The sequence below is a fragment of the Mixophyes fleayi genome, chromosome 1, assembly GCF_038048845.1.
Source record: "Mixophyes fleayi isolate aMixFle1 chromosome 1, aMixFle1.hap1, whole genome shotgun sequence".
Lineage (NCBI taxonomy): Eukaryota > Metazoa > Chordata > Amphibia > Anura > Limnodynastidae > Mixophyes > Mixophyes fleayi.
In genome coordinates this window covers 235,929,011-235,945,851 of record NC_134402.1, presented here as the reverse complement: position 1 = coordinate 235,945,851, position 16,841 = coordinate 235,929,011, and the positions used below count along the sequence as shown (strand labels likewise).

The 16,841-nt window shown below is 37.8% G+C and overlaps 1 protein-coding gene across 1 annotated transcript in view; it reads right to left on the bottom strand.

Annotated features, from left to right (window-relative positions):
* The window catches only part of DGKQ (diacylglycerol kinase theta), a 111,425-nt gene that overhangs the window by 54,186 nt on the left and 40,398 nt on the right, over nt 1-16,841 (bottom strand). Inside the window, exons 3-7 of the mRNA XM_075207986.1 lie at nt 16,230-16,332; nt 10,875-10,960; nt 3,485-3,610; nt 2,325-2,478; nt 138-206 (exon numbers count right to left, since the gene is read on the bottom strand). Coding sequence (XP_075064087.1) covers nt 138-206; nt 2,325-2,478; nt 3,485-3,610; nt 10,875-10,960; nt 16,230-16,332 — 538 coding nt within the window. The remainder of the gene's footprint in view (nt 1-137; nt 207-2,324; nt 2,479-3,484; nt 3,611-10,874; nt 10,961-16,229; nt 16,333-16,841) is intronic.

Here is a 16,841-nt window from a genome sequence, read left to right as displayed (position 1 = left end):
AACCTGAACCAGGCAAACACTCACTTTATTTTAACTAAACTTACTGAAATGTTAGCTTAACAGATATTACAAATAAAAGCAAAGTACTGTACTTAATCTTGTGCGACAAACATTCTTAAGCATATCCTCACACATACTTGAATCAGTAGAAGTGGGGGTTTCCTTCACTGCTCCTTGGGTTATTCCATCTGTGTCATGGTCTTCATCTGTCAAAACAACCAGAAACATTTAGATTCTGCCTGCACCACTTCCTTATTTTCTGCATGCCCTACTCGTGTCTCCAAGTATGTCCAGACTTTATTTTTCCAACCTGTCTCTATGTACTCCCAGGAACCACTACCTATAGAAATCAACAAGCATTGTCAACCGTTTTGACGTATTTTGCATACGGACAGCAGAAAAGATTTACGGGCAGCTTTTTCTTGTGGATTTTAAGACCACTCTAGAGCAGAAAGAAAACATACCATGGGAGTAATGAATATGTCTACTTTCAAAATGCTCTAAAAGCATTGGCACACTATTTGTATCATCAAGTGGAGAGATCAAAGCTTATGATACAAACTGCATCATTACACCCCTGCCCAATCAGTGTTAACTGTTCATTTGTGTCATCAAGGCATGTCCCTGACCACGTTCAAGCTAATAAGCACCCGTGTGGGAGAATTGCCTGCTGTCTTGTTAGCCTGGCAGCTTTCTCCTTTACTCCGTAGGTCCGCAGACATTTGATTTGAGTGAGTAACTATCATATTAACTTTTTAATAAACATTGAGTTATTTGTGGTTTAGAAATGTGTCTTACCATCGTGGGATCACAGACTGGGGATGAAATAGAATTCCTCTCTCTTTTTATAATTAAACAAAAGAAAAGGAAAGAAAAAAAGAGCTGGCATAAATTGGTGCACTAGTCTTATTCAATCACCAAATTTGTGATATTATGTATACCCCTATTTGATAAAACATAACCTTTATTAAGTTAAACTAAAAGTCTAATGTTGATAAAAACAGCAAAATATACAAATATTCCCTGTTTTCCTTCAATTCAATTCTTGCTTCACTTTACATTGGACATTCTATAAATCCACAATGATATTATTATAGGCTCCGTTAGTATAATAAGATATCAGTGTGCAATTATATATATATATATATATATATATATATATATATATATATATATATATATATATATATCTATTTATAGAATGTCCAATTACAAGTGAAGCAAGAATTGAATTGAAGGAAAGCAGGGAAACACACACAGCTATTTTAATTCACTATATTATTCACAATCACTTTTGTATATTTCCCTGTTTTTAACAACATTAGACTATTTTAGTTTAACTTAATAAAGGTTCCATTTTATCAACCAATATGTGTATACATAATATCACAAATTTGGTAACTGAACAAGACTGTAGTGCACCAATTTATGCCAGCTCTTTTTTTCTTTTCAATTGTTTGATGTTGTTTCCTACTGGTTGTTAGCACCTAATTTCCATCTAGCAATGTGATGTATTAATTAGTATAATCTATAAATGGAGACAGATATCAGAATGTTAGATTGGCATGGTATGAAGTAAAAGTCTTGTATACAATATGTGACAACAATCTTTTCAGTAGTCTTTACATAATTAGTCTGCTGTCTAAAAGACCTATACTGAAAGTTGTAAAAAAAAGTAACCAAAACCATATTTGTCCCACTAATATAATACCCTTACATTGGTGCCCATGGCTAAACTGCATTGAGAATTAATATAAAGTGCGGATACTAATTTGTGCTATAAAATACTTTTCTATTGAAAATTGTGGATTAATGGAACTTGATGGATTCATGATTAAATTGCATCAAGTTAATTGGTATTTTATAAAGACAATGTTTTCTGTTTTAAGTATGAAGTAGTATTAATAATTTGGAACACAACTGACTGAAAGTGACTAACATATTTAAAAATCCTGCGTTCCTTTCTTCTCCCTTCACATCCCCCTTGGATCTCTTTCCTCATTAACTCTTATGGCGGTACTTTTACAGTCACTGTTCTAATTTTACCGAACAAAATGACCCGTTAATCATTTTGCTTTTTAAAATAAGACAATATTACAATAGTAAAAGAACCAGCTCCATACACGCTTGCTTAACAAAAAATTAACATTGTACTTAATTGGAGATTTGTGACTTGCTTTTGCCTAACAATGTGAAAATGTGATAACATTGCTTTCCAATAAAAGAACAGAAGTATAAACACATTAAGAAGAATGCTAAGAGCGCTGCTAGAAAAGGATAAATGAGATAAACACACCAAGGAGAGGTCAACGCTGAACACAAACCTTGTTCTGTTTGGAGACTCTCTGATATTCTGAAGACGTGCATTTTGCTAAAGTTACGGGACTGTAAGAGCACACAGTTTGGTGGAAGCATCATGTTTCTTAATCTTCCAAATGCACAATCATGGTTCATGATTATGTAACAAGCTGCATGTGCCTGAAAAAGAAGAAAAGTTCAGACTGATTACATATGCTGAATACCAGTTATATCTGCATGTTTCAAAAACAATATAGAAAGAACAAAAAAGATGAAAGAGAAGGGTCATATCCAAATGCTTTGAGTGCCACCAGATACACAACACTTCTCCAGGTTGACAAATGACATGAGCAACGCACGTAATAATGGACAATGGGAATTATACCTCACATACAGAAAAAGAGACATGGTGTTGTGCAGTTGGCTATACCATACTTGCCAACTCTCCCTGAATGTCAGAGAGACTCCCTGAAATAGGGGTGATCTCCCTCACTCCCTGAAGAGTCTGGCATTCTCCCTGATGCTGAGCCAGTACAAGACGTGGTTGGCTTCGCCATCTGTAGCATGACACAGTTCAGAAATTGTGTCCTATGTTCATGTATTGATGCCTATGGAGGTGGCCATTTTCATGGAGACTAAGATTTAATCAAAGACTGAAAGGTAAGACAACATGACTTCAGAAATGGAGACAGAAATGTAAGAGACACTTCAGTCTCTAGATATTCATTAGCTGCTTTTCTTTAATGCATAGTTGCCTACTATCCCGGAATGTCCGGGAGACTCTTGCATTTCTGGGAGACTTCCCGGGCTCCCGGGAGAGAAGGGCAGCCTTCCGGTTCCCGATCCCGCAATAGATAAGTGATGGGGTGGGCTTAATGACGCAAATATTGTGTCATCTTAGCCCTGCCCCCTGTTGTAACTGGCCAAAATTGTGAAAACCGTTTAGGGGGGCGGTGCCAAAATTATGCAATTCGTCAAGCCTTGCCCCAGCACACCCTCCTCCCCCGGGATCTCCCTGAAGTCAACGAGGAAAAGTTGGCAAGTATGGGCTATACGTATAGAATAAGAACAGACAGTGAAATTTACAGAATAAAAGTGTTTTAATATGATTTAAAAGCATAAGGAAACAAATCCATAGTTAGTGTATACTTCTATAGCAGACATACAGTCTTAAATCTTCCTATACCTGAATTCCACACCATCCACATCGCATGCCAGAAAGAACTTCAGAAGAACCGCATGTTTTCTTGCAGACTTCACAGCGGGCACTTGCAGACAAGTTTCCTTCTCGCCAGTGATGATGAAATGTATCCTAATACAAGATAAGAAGAACTGGCTTTATAAGAATCAGCACAAATATTTAATTTGTACACAGCCATAATAACAGGCTAAGAATAAAGCTTACTTTTATAAATGGATATCTTTTTAAGCATTTGCTATTGAATCATGCTGTGTGTTCTTTCAAAGATAATTATACTTCAGTATTTGTAGAATGGTTTTTAAGAAGATATTTCGCTAGTGCAATCTTCTCATTGTATAGACTTGCAAACTATAACACTGACCACAATAGCCATGAGCACTGGATTCTGCCGTATATGTAACTTCCTGCTGTGGAATAGCAATCTCCCAGCAAAGTTCCAGAAACGGATAGCAGTTATTGTTTTCTATAGATAAGCCTTTGTAGAAAAGTCTTGCTATCTTCGTGGTTTTCCACCTTAAACTGGCTACACATGTGACAATTCTGTTGAACAATATCACTGATGTAGATCCAAATGCCACTAAAGATGGCCAGGAACTATTAAATTTCATCTGGGTTTCAAACATCACCAACCTACAGTGCAGTGGGACAGAGACTACAATAATCACTATGTGATGTAATCAGCTGACTAAAGGGCACCATGGGATCTGTTAATACTGCCTTACTACTACATGTGTGACGAAAGTGTACACAGGTCAGGACATTTGGCGAAACATCTTGTAAAATTACCAGCTAAAATTTTGACCCAAAAACTAAAAAATTGCTTTAGTATGATTAGCAAACAATATGGCATCATCAGTCATGGCCTAAGCACTGCCTGAACCCGTCAGCTTCTGATAAATATGCAAAGGTCATGTGACTGGCTAGTCGGCAGAACAATATCACAGTTGGAACCGAGTCATCACTAGGAATATCGAAGCAGCCAATGGCTTAGCTGGACCTGGTGCAGCAAATAACTTTTGATAGATTATTTATATTTCTAATGTATAGTCGGTGTTCCTTTGCATATAAATCAGTAGTTAGAGTGATGAACATGCCAGCAGTCTTCATACTTCCTTTCTGTCTCATAGCAGATGAGTCTGGTGTGAAGATTCCAAACACTGCCATGATTAATGATCAAAGGCACATTTTACTGTACTTAAAACAGGATGTCAGTATTAATCACTAATACTATGGCAAATAGCCCAATATTACTGTGGTCTGGTGACAAGTACAATGTGGATAATGAGCCATCAAAACAAACAGGAATATTACTGGGCATTTTGGAAAATGTGGAAGACTGCTAATGGCATATGCACACAATCACCTTCCAACTGCACTAAGTGGACCCAATAATGCCACAGATCAGTAATGGGCAAACAGAAACAATTTGGGGGCTGCATGGTGCAGCTCTCTAACCATTAAAAGGGCCTCCCATTACACTTCATCTCAGTAATAAGTTAAAACAATACATTTAATCAAAGAAAGAGACACATATATGTAATAACATATCAGCAGGCATTTTAAACAAGTGTTACAAGCTATAGCAAACAAATCTCACAAACTCAGTGGTTAGCATGTTAAACTCACAGTGCTGGGGTCATGTGTTTGTTTCCCGACCAGGGCCTAATCTGTGTATGGTTTGTATGGTCTCCCCATGTTTGTGTGGGTTTCCTCCCACACTCCAAAAACATACTGGTAGGTTAATTGACTGCTGCCAAAATTAACTCGAAGGAATTTACACAAAGTTTCACTGGGCAAGGACTGATATGAGTGACAAATATTATCTGTACAGCCCTGCGAAATTGGTGGTGCTATATAAATAATGATGATGACGACGAAGGCTCGGAGAGCCATCTGTTGCCCATCACTGCCATAGATAACCTTGCCACTCAGACCAAACCAACAGTTAGCCAGATGTTTGTCCAAAATGACACTGCTCCTGTTGCACACTCTGAGTGGCAGAATGGTCCCATGTGGTGCCATCTTAACTACTATGGTCTATAGCAATAATAGAGCAAGAGATATCACAAAGGAATACCTTGATACTGCTGCTAAAACACAATGGACGGCATCTAGCAAGTGGACCAGATTCTAAATTGGCTAGACTTGTAAACTGACAGATTGGAAAGGTCCGGTCGATCAGCCAGAACAAATGGAGACACGTTAGTGCAGTCTGTAAATGACCACACACACACACACACACACACGATACGGATTAAGGTCACATACATAATGATAATGGCCCAGCTTATCAGTATTGTTCCATGTATAGCCAACATTAAACAAACAATGATTCTAAGTCAATAAAACTGTAATTACTGTGATAGCGGACAATGTCCTATATTTAAAAACAAACAATTCATTTTTATGATAGTGTGCCTTTGAGATAAATTCTATGAAAATATAGAGTAGCGCATGAAATCCACTTACTCCATATAATTTCTAGAAATTGTTACAAAATGAGATAATTATATTATAGGGCTTTGCTATGGTTACTACTATGGTAATACTTTTTCCTCCACCATTTTTTTTTATTTTGTTTTTAGCCCTTTGATTGCAGCCATATAGATACACATTTAATGTGTTTTCAAGGTATCTTGAGGTATGGGAACAAACAGCACTCAAAACACATCCAAAAATGTGAGAAGAGATGTGAGCACCTGCACAGATGCTAAGTTTTCTTCTATGCCATATTAATAGCGTGGAAACTGCATAGTTTTTTGGGTTTTTTTCAATGCAGTCCCTGGGAAGATTGTTACCTTCTCAAAATACAGGTTACAAAAATTGGGGAAAAACCGCTGACAAAATAAAGAGCATTGTGATTTTTAAATCACTTATTATAAAAACTCATGGGGTAGTCAAAAACCTAGCAAAATTACTTTATGGCACAGGCAGGTTGTCTCAGCCAAGTCTATAAGCCTATCTCTGGCAAAATTATTATCATGACCGGTTGTTTTTCTAAGAATAAGTCTAAGTTACCTTCAATGTGTATATTAGAACAGGTTCACATAAATGAGGAATGGAAGTCAATCTTGAAAACTACTAAAGCAAAAATCTACAGACTTTCAGCAAATGAAAAGGTAAATGTATATACTGCAGTAGATTATGTCAGTGCCATCTGATTGTATTTCATCTCATCAGTACATAAAACACTTCATATCAGTACTTGTAAGCTTTTTACAGGGGAGAATACCTGCGTATGTGGTGATAGGGACCAATTTATTCACATTCTCTAAAACTGATGCATCACGAGTAGTCATTCCAAAGACATTAGTGTAGCTCCACATAATATGCTAGCAATATGATGGTCACACAATATTTCTTGTGGGACTTTTTATTAACAGATTTAATTAAAGTACTTCTTAAAGTTTATTACACACATTAAAATTACAGAGCAAAACACATAAAACTTTTATTTAAAGATGTAAGTTTAAGACGCCCCAGACTCTCAAGTATGTTGGTTTTCCAAGGACAGTTTGGTTTTGCCACTAGAAAACTTAAATGACTGAAATTCAGGCTCTTTCACATTTAGATTAACATGATTAGTAGCCAAACATAAGTGTTTGGGAAGTATAGATTGAGGAAACAATCATGTGGGTGTTCTAATTTTCTACTTTAAAAAAAAATGGAAGCCCTATATCTACTATATAAATGCCTAGTGGCGTGTGTGAAAAAAAACCCACCAAGCTGCAGCGCCACCTGCTGGGCAGAGTTATACACTGACCTATATATTTCTTGAAGGAGAAGTGACAGTTGGGAGTGGTTGGTGGTTGCCGGGGGTGACAGTGGGGAGTTTTTAACACCTTAAGTAGCTTGATGAAGGATGTGGCGATGAAGATGAAGGAAGAAGTGATGGAGAAAAATGATGAGGTGGTGACATGTGGACAAAACCACGTTAAAAAAGGGCACTTGCGTCGGGAAGTAATGCTCTTCCCCTGAGGAGGCCTGGGCTAGGCCCAAATGCATGACAAGAACCTTTTTAACACCTTAAGTAGCTTGATTTGACTAGAATGCATGAGTATCATGCACGGGTTAACTTGTATATTAATAATGGACAACCTTCTTTTATGTTGTAGTGGGGGGTATTTCATAAATACAGTTAGGCAGACCCATGGGGGTTGAGGTGGGATTATTGCTTTGGCCCACAGACTGGTGTTTCTATTTTATATTGTACATTTTCCTTTGAAAAGACATGGCCAGTGAGAGGTTTTCGTCTTCCCAACAGCTGTACAGTTACACCTACTTAGTATACAGGACAGTGTTAGGAAATATATTTGCTACATGATCCCTTTTCTACCAGACACTCTTTATCGTGTATGAATCAATGATACTGTACATATCGCTGTTGAATTTTACTGACTCCCATCATCTGTGTTCTTTGCTTCCCCAAAACAACAGAAAGATGTGGTTGAATCATCTTAAATTTGTCCAAATACCTAAGCTGCAAAATGTATGTTCCTACTTGCAGCTTTAAATTCATTTTGGTACAAACTGGTCATTAACGAAAGTAAGGCAAAAAAAAGGAGTAAATGTTCTCCAGGACAAACTATGTTACAATGCAAGGGGTGCAAATTAGTTTATTATTTTGCACATAAGTTACATACTGGCTGTTTTTTCACCTATCACACAAATACTTGATAGCTTTATTTTTACACTGAAATATAAAAGTTGATCTAGGACATGTCCTAGCCCAAATATAAACCTGTCCCCACATTTTATATTTATCTCCCACTCCAATGCAACATGGTTTTCACCAGATGCAAAGTTACTCCTTTTTATGCTTTGCTCTCCTTAATGACTCAGGCCCATAGTGTAGTGAAATCTACAAACAATCAATTCCCAAATGCCCCTAATTTCCAAGCATGTTTAACTGTGGTCCCATAGGGGTTAGTGATCCCTATGGCTCTTTGGGCTCCCGTTCTACTGCCTGAATTGCAAGAAGATGAGAGGGCATTATGTAAAGAGAAGTTGGTTTGTGGATAACACCTTTAAGTCTGAACAAGTCTTCCTGGTTAGCCAGTGGAGGCTAATAATAATAATAATAATAATAATAATTATATCATTAACAACAACAACAACAACAACAACAACAACCACCACCTAAGCAGGACCTATAGCATTTACAAAGAATTCAGCACTATCTAGAGTAAACTTTGTTGTTTTGTTAATGTGTCTGATGAGTTTCCAGCATATAAAGTACCTTGTTTCGTTTAGCCCACATGACTGTGGTTAGTTTGTAGCACAGTGTTCTCTAAACCTTGCCAAACCTTAGATGAGGCTGTATTTATTGCTACTGATGACGCAAGTGGACAGGTTGTTACAAGCATACACACAATCAGCTATACAGAACTACTAAATACAACACACAACAATATGCCCATAAGCATGTCAAAACTAAAATACATCTTTTGGGACATTCCACATACAGAAGTCAGTACTGGTGCACAATTTCTGCTATGTACAAAAAAAAAAAAAAATACCTGGGCTGTTGGAAATACAAATAAAGATTACTGAGCAATTTCTTGCACTGCACGAGCATTTGAACTTGCTCTCCTTTTTAGTTCAATATATGTTTGCTATACAGTATGAAGAAATTATAGAGTGTGTGCACACAGTACCTTTAAAAAGTATTCATTCTCCCATCCTTTTTTTTCCCCACTTGACAATCAAGGAATTTTTTTTTAAATAAATGCACATTTTTTTTGTGAGTCATGCATTTCATGAAGGTACCTCCGTAGTTAAAGTAAAAAAACTAAAATATTAGAATTAAATACATATTCATACCCTTAGTCAATAGTTAGCTGCCAGAGATGCTTCAGCTATTACAGGTAGTCTTTTTAATCTCTATTAACTTTGAACACAGAGCTAGAGCATTATTTTTCTATTCCTATTAGAAAAAGGACGCAAGATTGGTCATGTTAGTTGAGAGGTGGTGATGCAGATGTCTTGTCACTCATTTTCCATTAAGTTCAGAACACTATTTTCTTCATTTTCACTTCAGTGTTGCTGTTGGGCTTCAAATCATTGTCCTGTTGAAAGCCAAACTTCCTCACAATTTGAGTTTTTTGGCAGAGGGCAGCAGTTTTTCCAACTGATCCCATTAAGATTAACATTCACCGACTCTGAAAACCATCTTCATAGGGTGACCATAACCATACTTTATGGTGGGGACAATGTACCCACCTGGTGTTCAGTTTGACTTGCACAATACATACATTTTAGCATTCAGATGTTTAATGCCACAGCTGGCCTCACAGAAGCTTTCCTATTGAGTGCCATTCTTGTACAGAAAGTAGGTTTAGTGGGGTGGACTTATCTAGACAGTAGGATTGTAGTTCCATACTTCTTCTATGTCTGCACAAGTGACTGCACTGAGGTTTGCAATGGGCTAGTACTGTTCCACAGGTTTGCATATAATAATCATACATGAACACAATCACTGATTTGTTTGGAATGTGTTTTCATCCTTAAAAATATATACACCATGCTATCGAACTTCACAGAGAGAGTGGTATTGGCAACAAGCGCCCCACTAATCTTTTACACAATGAACAATACACACATTGTTTGACTTGTTTGGATAATGTATGCACCTGTGCAAATTTCAGCTTGCAATTTCATGGGGTATAAACACTTGTTACTTGTCACAATTTCTGTTTTTCAATTTAATACATTTGTGGAAATGTTTCCAATCCTTTAATTTTGATTTGATGTGTTATCCTTTATGGATGAAAAAAAAAATCTTGTGGGTAAAGCCACAGATACGCTGGCACATGTAGTTCTACAAGCACCAGCATACCCAAGCAATTTATGGCTGCCAGGGCTTGCTGGGACCAGTAGTGCCACACAAAAAAGCTGATTTCTTACTGGTAAGTATTACCCTAAACTTATCTGGCACAAGTGCCCTTGTTGCCCTGGTTCCACTTGTTGGAGAACTGGCCCCTGTGGTAACCGTAATATTTTCACTCTCATTATTATGAAATGTGGAGCAAGGGCAATTGTGCTGTCCTATGCAAAATTTTGTAGTCCACGTTGATTGTCAATTAGAAAAAATAAAAAAAAAATATCAAGGAGTTACTAAAAAGAACTTGCTTCATCCATCTGCATTGGTATGTGTTCAGTGTCAAGTGTATGTTTACTTCTACAAACTGTAGAGCACAATTTAAAATTAGAGCATTTTATAATTACTGTGTAATAACAATAATGCTTTTAATCCAGCATTATCTTCTTAAAAGTGAATATCCATCCACACTTTGCTTTGTTAACATAAAATCCAAAACTTTAAAATGTCTAATTTGCACCCAATGGGTATAAGAGCATTGTTTAGCAAACTTACATGATCCTGCTGCAAGTCATGGTAGCACAGTCGACAGTCACTGCAAGTAAACAAGACACAGTCTGTGTGTACATGGAGTTCGCACACTAGAAGATAAAATATTAAAACCATTATATTAAATACATAACATTATATCACCTGAGCAAGTTTCTGTGTTTAGCGCTGGTCTTCATTTACAGTTTATATTATTAATGCAGGTTGGATCATCTTGCTTATTGTACATAGCTGCTTCACAGGTCCTATTCCTTGGTTAGTGAGCAGTATTTTCTATTGTGTGTATACAAACTGTGCCAACAAGCATAGAAAATTATACAGGTCAATAAGAAAATGCATATTATAAGTATAATTTGCAAGAACTTTTTTTAAAAAATTTGCCAAGCTGTATGAATAGGTGGTAATTTGTTTAATTGTTAAAAGAAAGGGGTGAGAGAGAGGCACAGAGCGATGAAGGGGGGGAGAGAGGCACAGTGTGATGAAGAAGGGGGGGGAGCAGGGGCGCACAGAAAAAGCAAGTGAGAGAGCTGCCGCGCATGCGCAGCAGCTCCGTTTCGGCAGCAATGTACTATACAACAGCCGCGGCGCTGTCAAAGAAGCGTCCACGGCTGTGCTGTTTGACAACGCCGCGGCTGCTGTATAGTACAGTGCCGCTATGTAGGGCATTTTTTCTAGCGGAGGGGAGGGGTTTCTGGGTCTCCAGAAACCCCCCCGAGTGCGCTCCTGGGGAGGCAACATGGAGGGTGCAGTGTGATCATAAGGGGGCACAGCATGGTTGTGATGAAGGGGCACAGGGGGCTTGTGGCAATGTACTGTGTGTGAGGTAGGTGGTGGCTAATTAATTGGTGCTATTTTGTTTGTGGGGTGATGGTGGGGTAATTTAATAGTGGGGACTATTAATTTAAGATGGGGTTGTTTGGGGCTATTGAATGTGGCTGTGAGTTTGGTGAGAATAAGGTCTCTTTATTAAATGTGAGTATGAATTATTTAATGGCAGTAATGGTTGCGGGAAATAGATATATTTCTCAAATGTAAATACTATTAATTTATTGCTGGGGCTGCTTGCAGGGAGGGAAATCTGTTTATTTATTAAATGGGAATACTATTATTTTAATTGGGCTGGAGGAGGGCCTAATAAATATTTGTAGGTGCTATTGATTTAATGCCGGGGCTGGTTGTAATTTTCTAAATGTACCCATTTTTTTGTCCAAATAGGGCCCCCAACAGTCCAGGATCCAGACAAGCCACAACTAAAGAAAGCAGCAGCCACAGGTGGTGAAAGTGAGAACAGGTAGGACATTGTGCGAAATGTTGTGATTCTAGTGGGACAATCCCGATTTTTGGTGACTGTTCTGCCCAATCTAAGGGGCAGGCCAAGACTGTGAACTGTTTATGTACGCACTGCATTCTTTCTATACTACACTATGATGCTAGATGTCCTGAAAGTCAGGAGTGCAGGGACATATGTCATGCTCCGTCAAGCGGGCACTGCACCCTTATGTAAATGGTGTACACAACAATGCAGGGTTTTTTTGTGTAGGAGGGTGGCATACCACTTTTCATCACCTGCTAGGCACACCCCAATGATGCATAGCCACGCCCGAAATAGTATGACCACACCCACATTAATTAATTTTGGTGCCGCCTGATTTTTTGGGGGGCCCCATGAAGTTGGCAGCCCTGTCTGCAAGAAAGATATACAATGCTCAATTTGCATATCACTACACACAATTCATAGCTGCAGGTTTTTCCTGTATGTGTTAGATTTCATAAGATTAGATAAATAGTCACTTCTCTTTTAGATTGAAGGGAAACTTGTGTGTACCTGGCTTCACTGTACTGAAATATTAGAAAGCAAAGATAGGCCCCAAATAATATCTGTGAAGATACCGGGTTTATCTGGCCACCCACAGGTGCCTTCCTATGCCAGGGAAGTCTACCCAGTACCTTCTAGGATTCGTATGGTCACTCAGGCAAATGCAGTTATAAAAATACAACAGTACATTTGTCATACAAACAACACTAGAATATTATGTATACACAGTAAATAAATGTCAGGTAGATTTACCACATCATCTGTCCCTCACCCCAATAGCTTAAGGAGTTACAGTCACCTGGCTGTCCAGACTTCACGACCCATGGATCTCTCTCAGCTGCATATATAGACTAGTAGAGAACGACAACTCAAAAGCTAGATCTTGCACGTTCATGAATGAAATCCCAGAATGAACACCCCCTCCCCCCTTGGAGTGGCTCCTTATATCTAGGGTCTAATTTCCACAGTGTTTTCCCCTCCCTAGGCAAACCCCTGGGTCTATTCTCCTTAACCATTGGTCAGTGCTGGACTAGGGGGGTTGGAGAGGGCAGTGAAGATGAGCTGTCCTTCCAGAGAACCTCCCCTGTTAGATAGCCTGTCTGTACTAGCTTGGTGTGAACAATGGACACCGATTCGTTTTCCTACTCCAGCACATTGTAACCCGATCCCTACCCATAATCCCCCTGGCTTCACTGAATGAATAACCATACTGCAAGTCATCAATATATAATACACAATATACATATTTACAAAGAGCTACAATGACCCCTTAGCCACATGTAATTGGACAATGCATTTGTAGTCTGGTAAGCTGGGGAACAAAAGCAAGGGCTATAAAAAGTATTTGCTATAATCCACATTATGTACACTCGTTTCGTCACAAACTGGCTCTAAATATGACAAATCATGGGTGTTGGTTGGCAAGGGAGAGTGTAGTTTTGAAGATCTAAAAATGTTCTTTTTAGGCCTAAACACCATTGTCCATTGAACCTTCAAAATAGGGTTTCCCAAAGCAGCTGTTTATTTCCTGAATTGTATATATCAGCACCAATCTTGTGTACTTTATTGCTATGAGTTTACCTGTATGTCGTTTTTTTTGCCTGCAATGGATGCACCAAGCGGTACAATCTGTCCAATTAGAATGCTAATTAGATTAGGCTGCTGTGCACAATATTATTTGAAAGTTCTCCATGGTGTCAGTCCCTGGATAACTGACCCATTATCAACACAGGAAAGAGCAAGTTTGAGGATTAGTGCGCTGTCTGGGACATGGAAATCCTGCTGTTATGCTACTCTATGCACATGTGTATCTATCTAATATCTATATATCTCTCTCTCTATATAATATATATATATATATATATATATATATATATATATATATATATATATATATATATATATATATCTCTCAACTTTGCATGGTGTTCTTCTATAAAATATAATTTGAATGTAAGTTGATGAAGCCGCTACAAATATTATATAGCTTATCTTTATGTTGGTCTTTCCACTCATTGGAAAGGCTTTCTTTGCTAATCACTCAGCTACCTTCCAGTATTGTCTATACTTCCATAGCAATGACCAATTCACAAGGGCATAAAAGGACTCGGGTGTACCTTATGGTCTGTACAGACTATAGAGAAAACTATACTGGGGGCATATAAGGCATGAACCAATCTGATGACAGAGTCTAGCATTGCATGACCAATGTGGACACTCTGTATACAAATATTGTAAGATTTTTAATAGCTTTGAATTATTAGTGTGCAATAAAACAGGAAAAAGCTACCTGTAATTAAAAAAAAAACTACTTATTTTGCTGGAAATAAGAGGAACGGGGAATACACATAAAATGTGTGTATGTTTGTACGAATGACAAACACCAGTAAGCTATAACCAGTTTACAGATAAAAATCTGTTGTTTCTCCAGCAAATTCCTGTTACTGTGATCAAAATTAACAGGCTGCCAAACCTGTTTTTCTCCTACGTGGAATAAAGTACAGCATATTCTCTAGGCCTCTAGGTTTCCTGCTTTTGCTTTCTGGACCTGTTTTAAGTAATTTAAGCCAAAGCAACCCATCATTTCAACCTGTCTAAAGAAACCATGCGTAACAGAGACACCACTCTCTGGGGATGTGGTTAGAGGAAAAACATAATAGCAATTGTACACTGTTCTATGCTGGTCTGAACGTTCTATAAAGATACTGTCAATTGTTACCATATGCATAGGCCCAAGAGAATAATTAACTCCCAGTTTAGAGGGAATGCCCGTGTGATATCATATTCTCTGTCAATTATACCCTGCAGTAAGACTTGAAATATTGATTTGGTTGTTACGAAATCAGAGAATTAAATAAGTCCTACACAGTTAGCAGTAGTTAAAAATATTAAAGATTTACAAAATTACATAAAAGGATAATGTGAAAATGAGAAATATTCTAAATGATCTTTGAACAACTCTGATCACCATTGTGCATCGTCTCTTTGGCCTTGGTATTCATCTCTAAACTTGTTTTTTTCCTTCCATAGATTGTCTCCAGGAATAGCAACACTATATCCACTATATGATTTACACTGCTGAATATGTATTTAATTTTTTGTGATAGCAGCGTTCATTACATGTGCCGAGACAAAAGGGCAGATGTGGAAGGCTTAAGTGATGGGCAGGTACATGTTTCCTGCCCAGCACACATGTCAGATCTGGAAGGATACTTTCTAATGATTATCCAAGCCCATGCTACTTGAACAACAGATGCATTTAGTCAGCATCTGAGTAGTCCAGACAACAAGTGTCACCGCTACAGGGACAGCTTTTTTCGGGGGTGCAACCACACACAAACCCGCACTTCAGGGTTGGCCATGTCAGCCGTAGAGTACCACTGGTATTATGGTAACAACGCAGAGCCCACATTAATGCTCTTAAAGGAGAAGCTGGGGCTCTGTTTTCTGGAGAGGAGCTAATTACTGGGGGGAGGGGGGGGGGGGGGGGTTGACAAAATGGGGTAGGAGAGAACCAGAGAAGAGGAGAAGGGGGATAGAACCAGAGTAGAATAAGGAGGAGGGGAAAAAAAGGGGGGAAGGGTGGGGAGAGAGAACCATAGAAAGGGGTGGGATATAGAATATAGAAATATAGAGCCAGATTTATCTTTATCAGCTACTACTATAACAAAGTTATTTTTTTAATCCCAGATTTAAAATAAAACTATTTAAAAATACTTGTACTTAATCTTATAGTAAAATAACTGAAGTTTATTTTTGTTTTGCACATGTTAATTATACATGTACGAATGTAGCTCACCAGTTCTGTGCGTTTGCCCTTTGCTACAAAGCTCCAATGGTAGTGTCCACCACTTTTACCAGCATTGTAGTAGTGTTCCACCATTATATATATAAAATATATATATATATATATATATATATATATATATATATATATATATATATATATATATCTATATATATATATATATATATCTATATAGTTTTCATTAAGTTTCTTATATTTTCACAATACAGAATAATTAATGTGTGCATTAAAGTTTTACCTTCACATCGTAATGCCAAGCTATCCTCCAAAAGTTTTCTACACACTGCACAGAACTTCTTTTTGTAATGTCCTGGTGGTCGAAAACAATGTGAAACTGGTACCTGACAATAAAAGGAGAAAATATGGTTAGTCATAATTTTTATTTATTTTTTTGTCACTAAAGAGACAAAGTCCATAGTAAGCTGGTTATTAGTTATGCCCCTTCAAATAGCAATAAAAACAGTCTTATGCGAGTTCTGTGGAGAATACAGGGGAAAATTGTGCAACAGGGTGTGTGTGACACTTTTTCATATGCTTGAACTGTAATGCTTCATTTATTAGATTTACTACTGTGACAAGCTTCATTTGTGCAATGTTCTAGGCATTAGGCCTAATCAGAGTTATTTTTTTCTGCACTCAAAGTCCATGAGACTTTTGATGAAAACACAGTGAGGGTCATAATGAACATGCAATGTAGTACAAATGGCAAATTTATGGGCAGTGGACAGCTTGCTGTGAAGGATTATGCATCATTGTGAAAATTTGGGATCGAATCAGGGCGTATACAGTTAAGTGTGATCAAGCACACAGTTGTTTTACATCCACACTGACACACATACATCATCAGCAT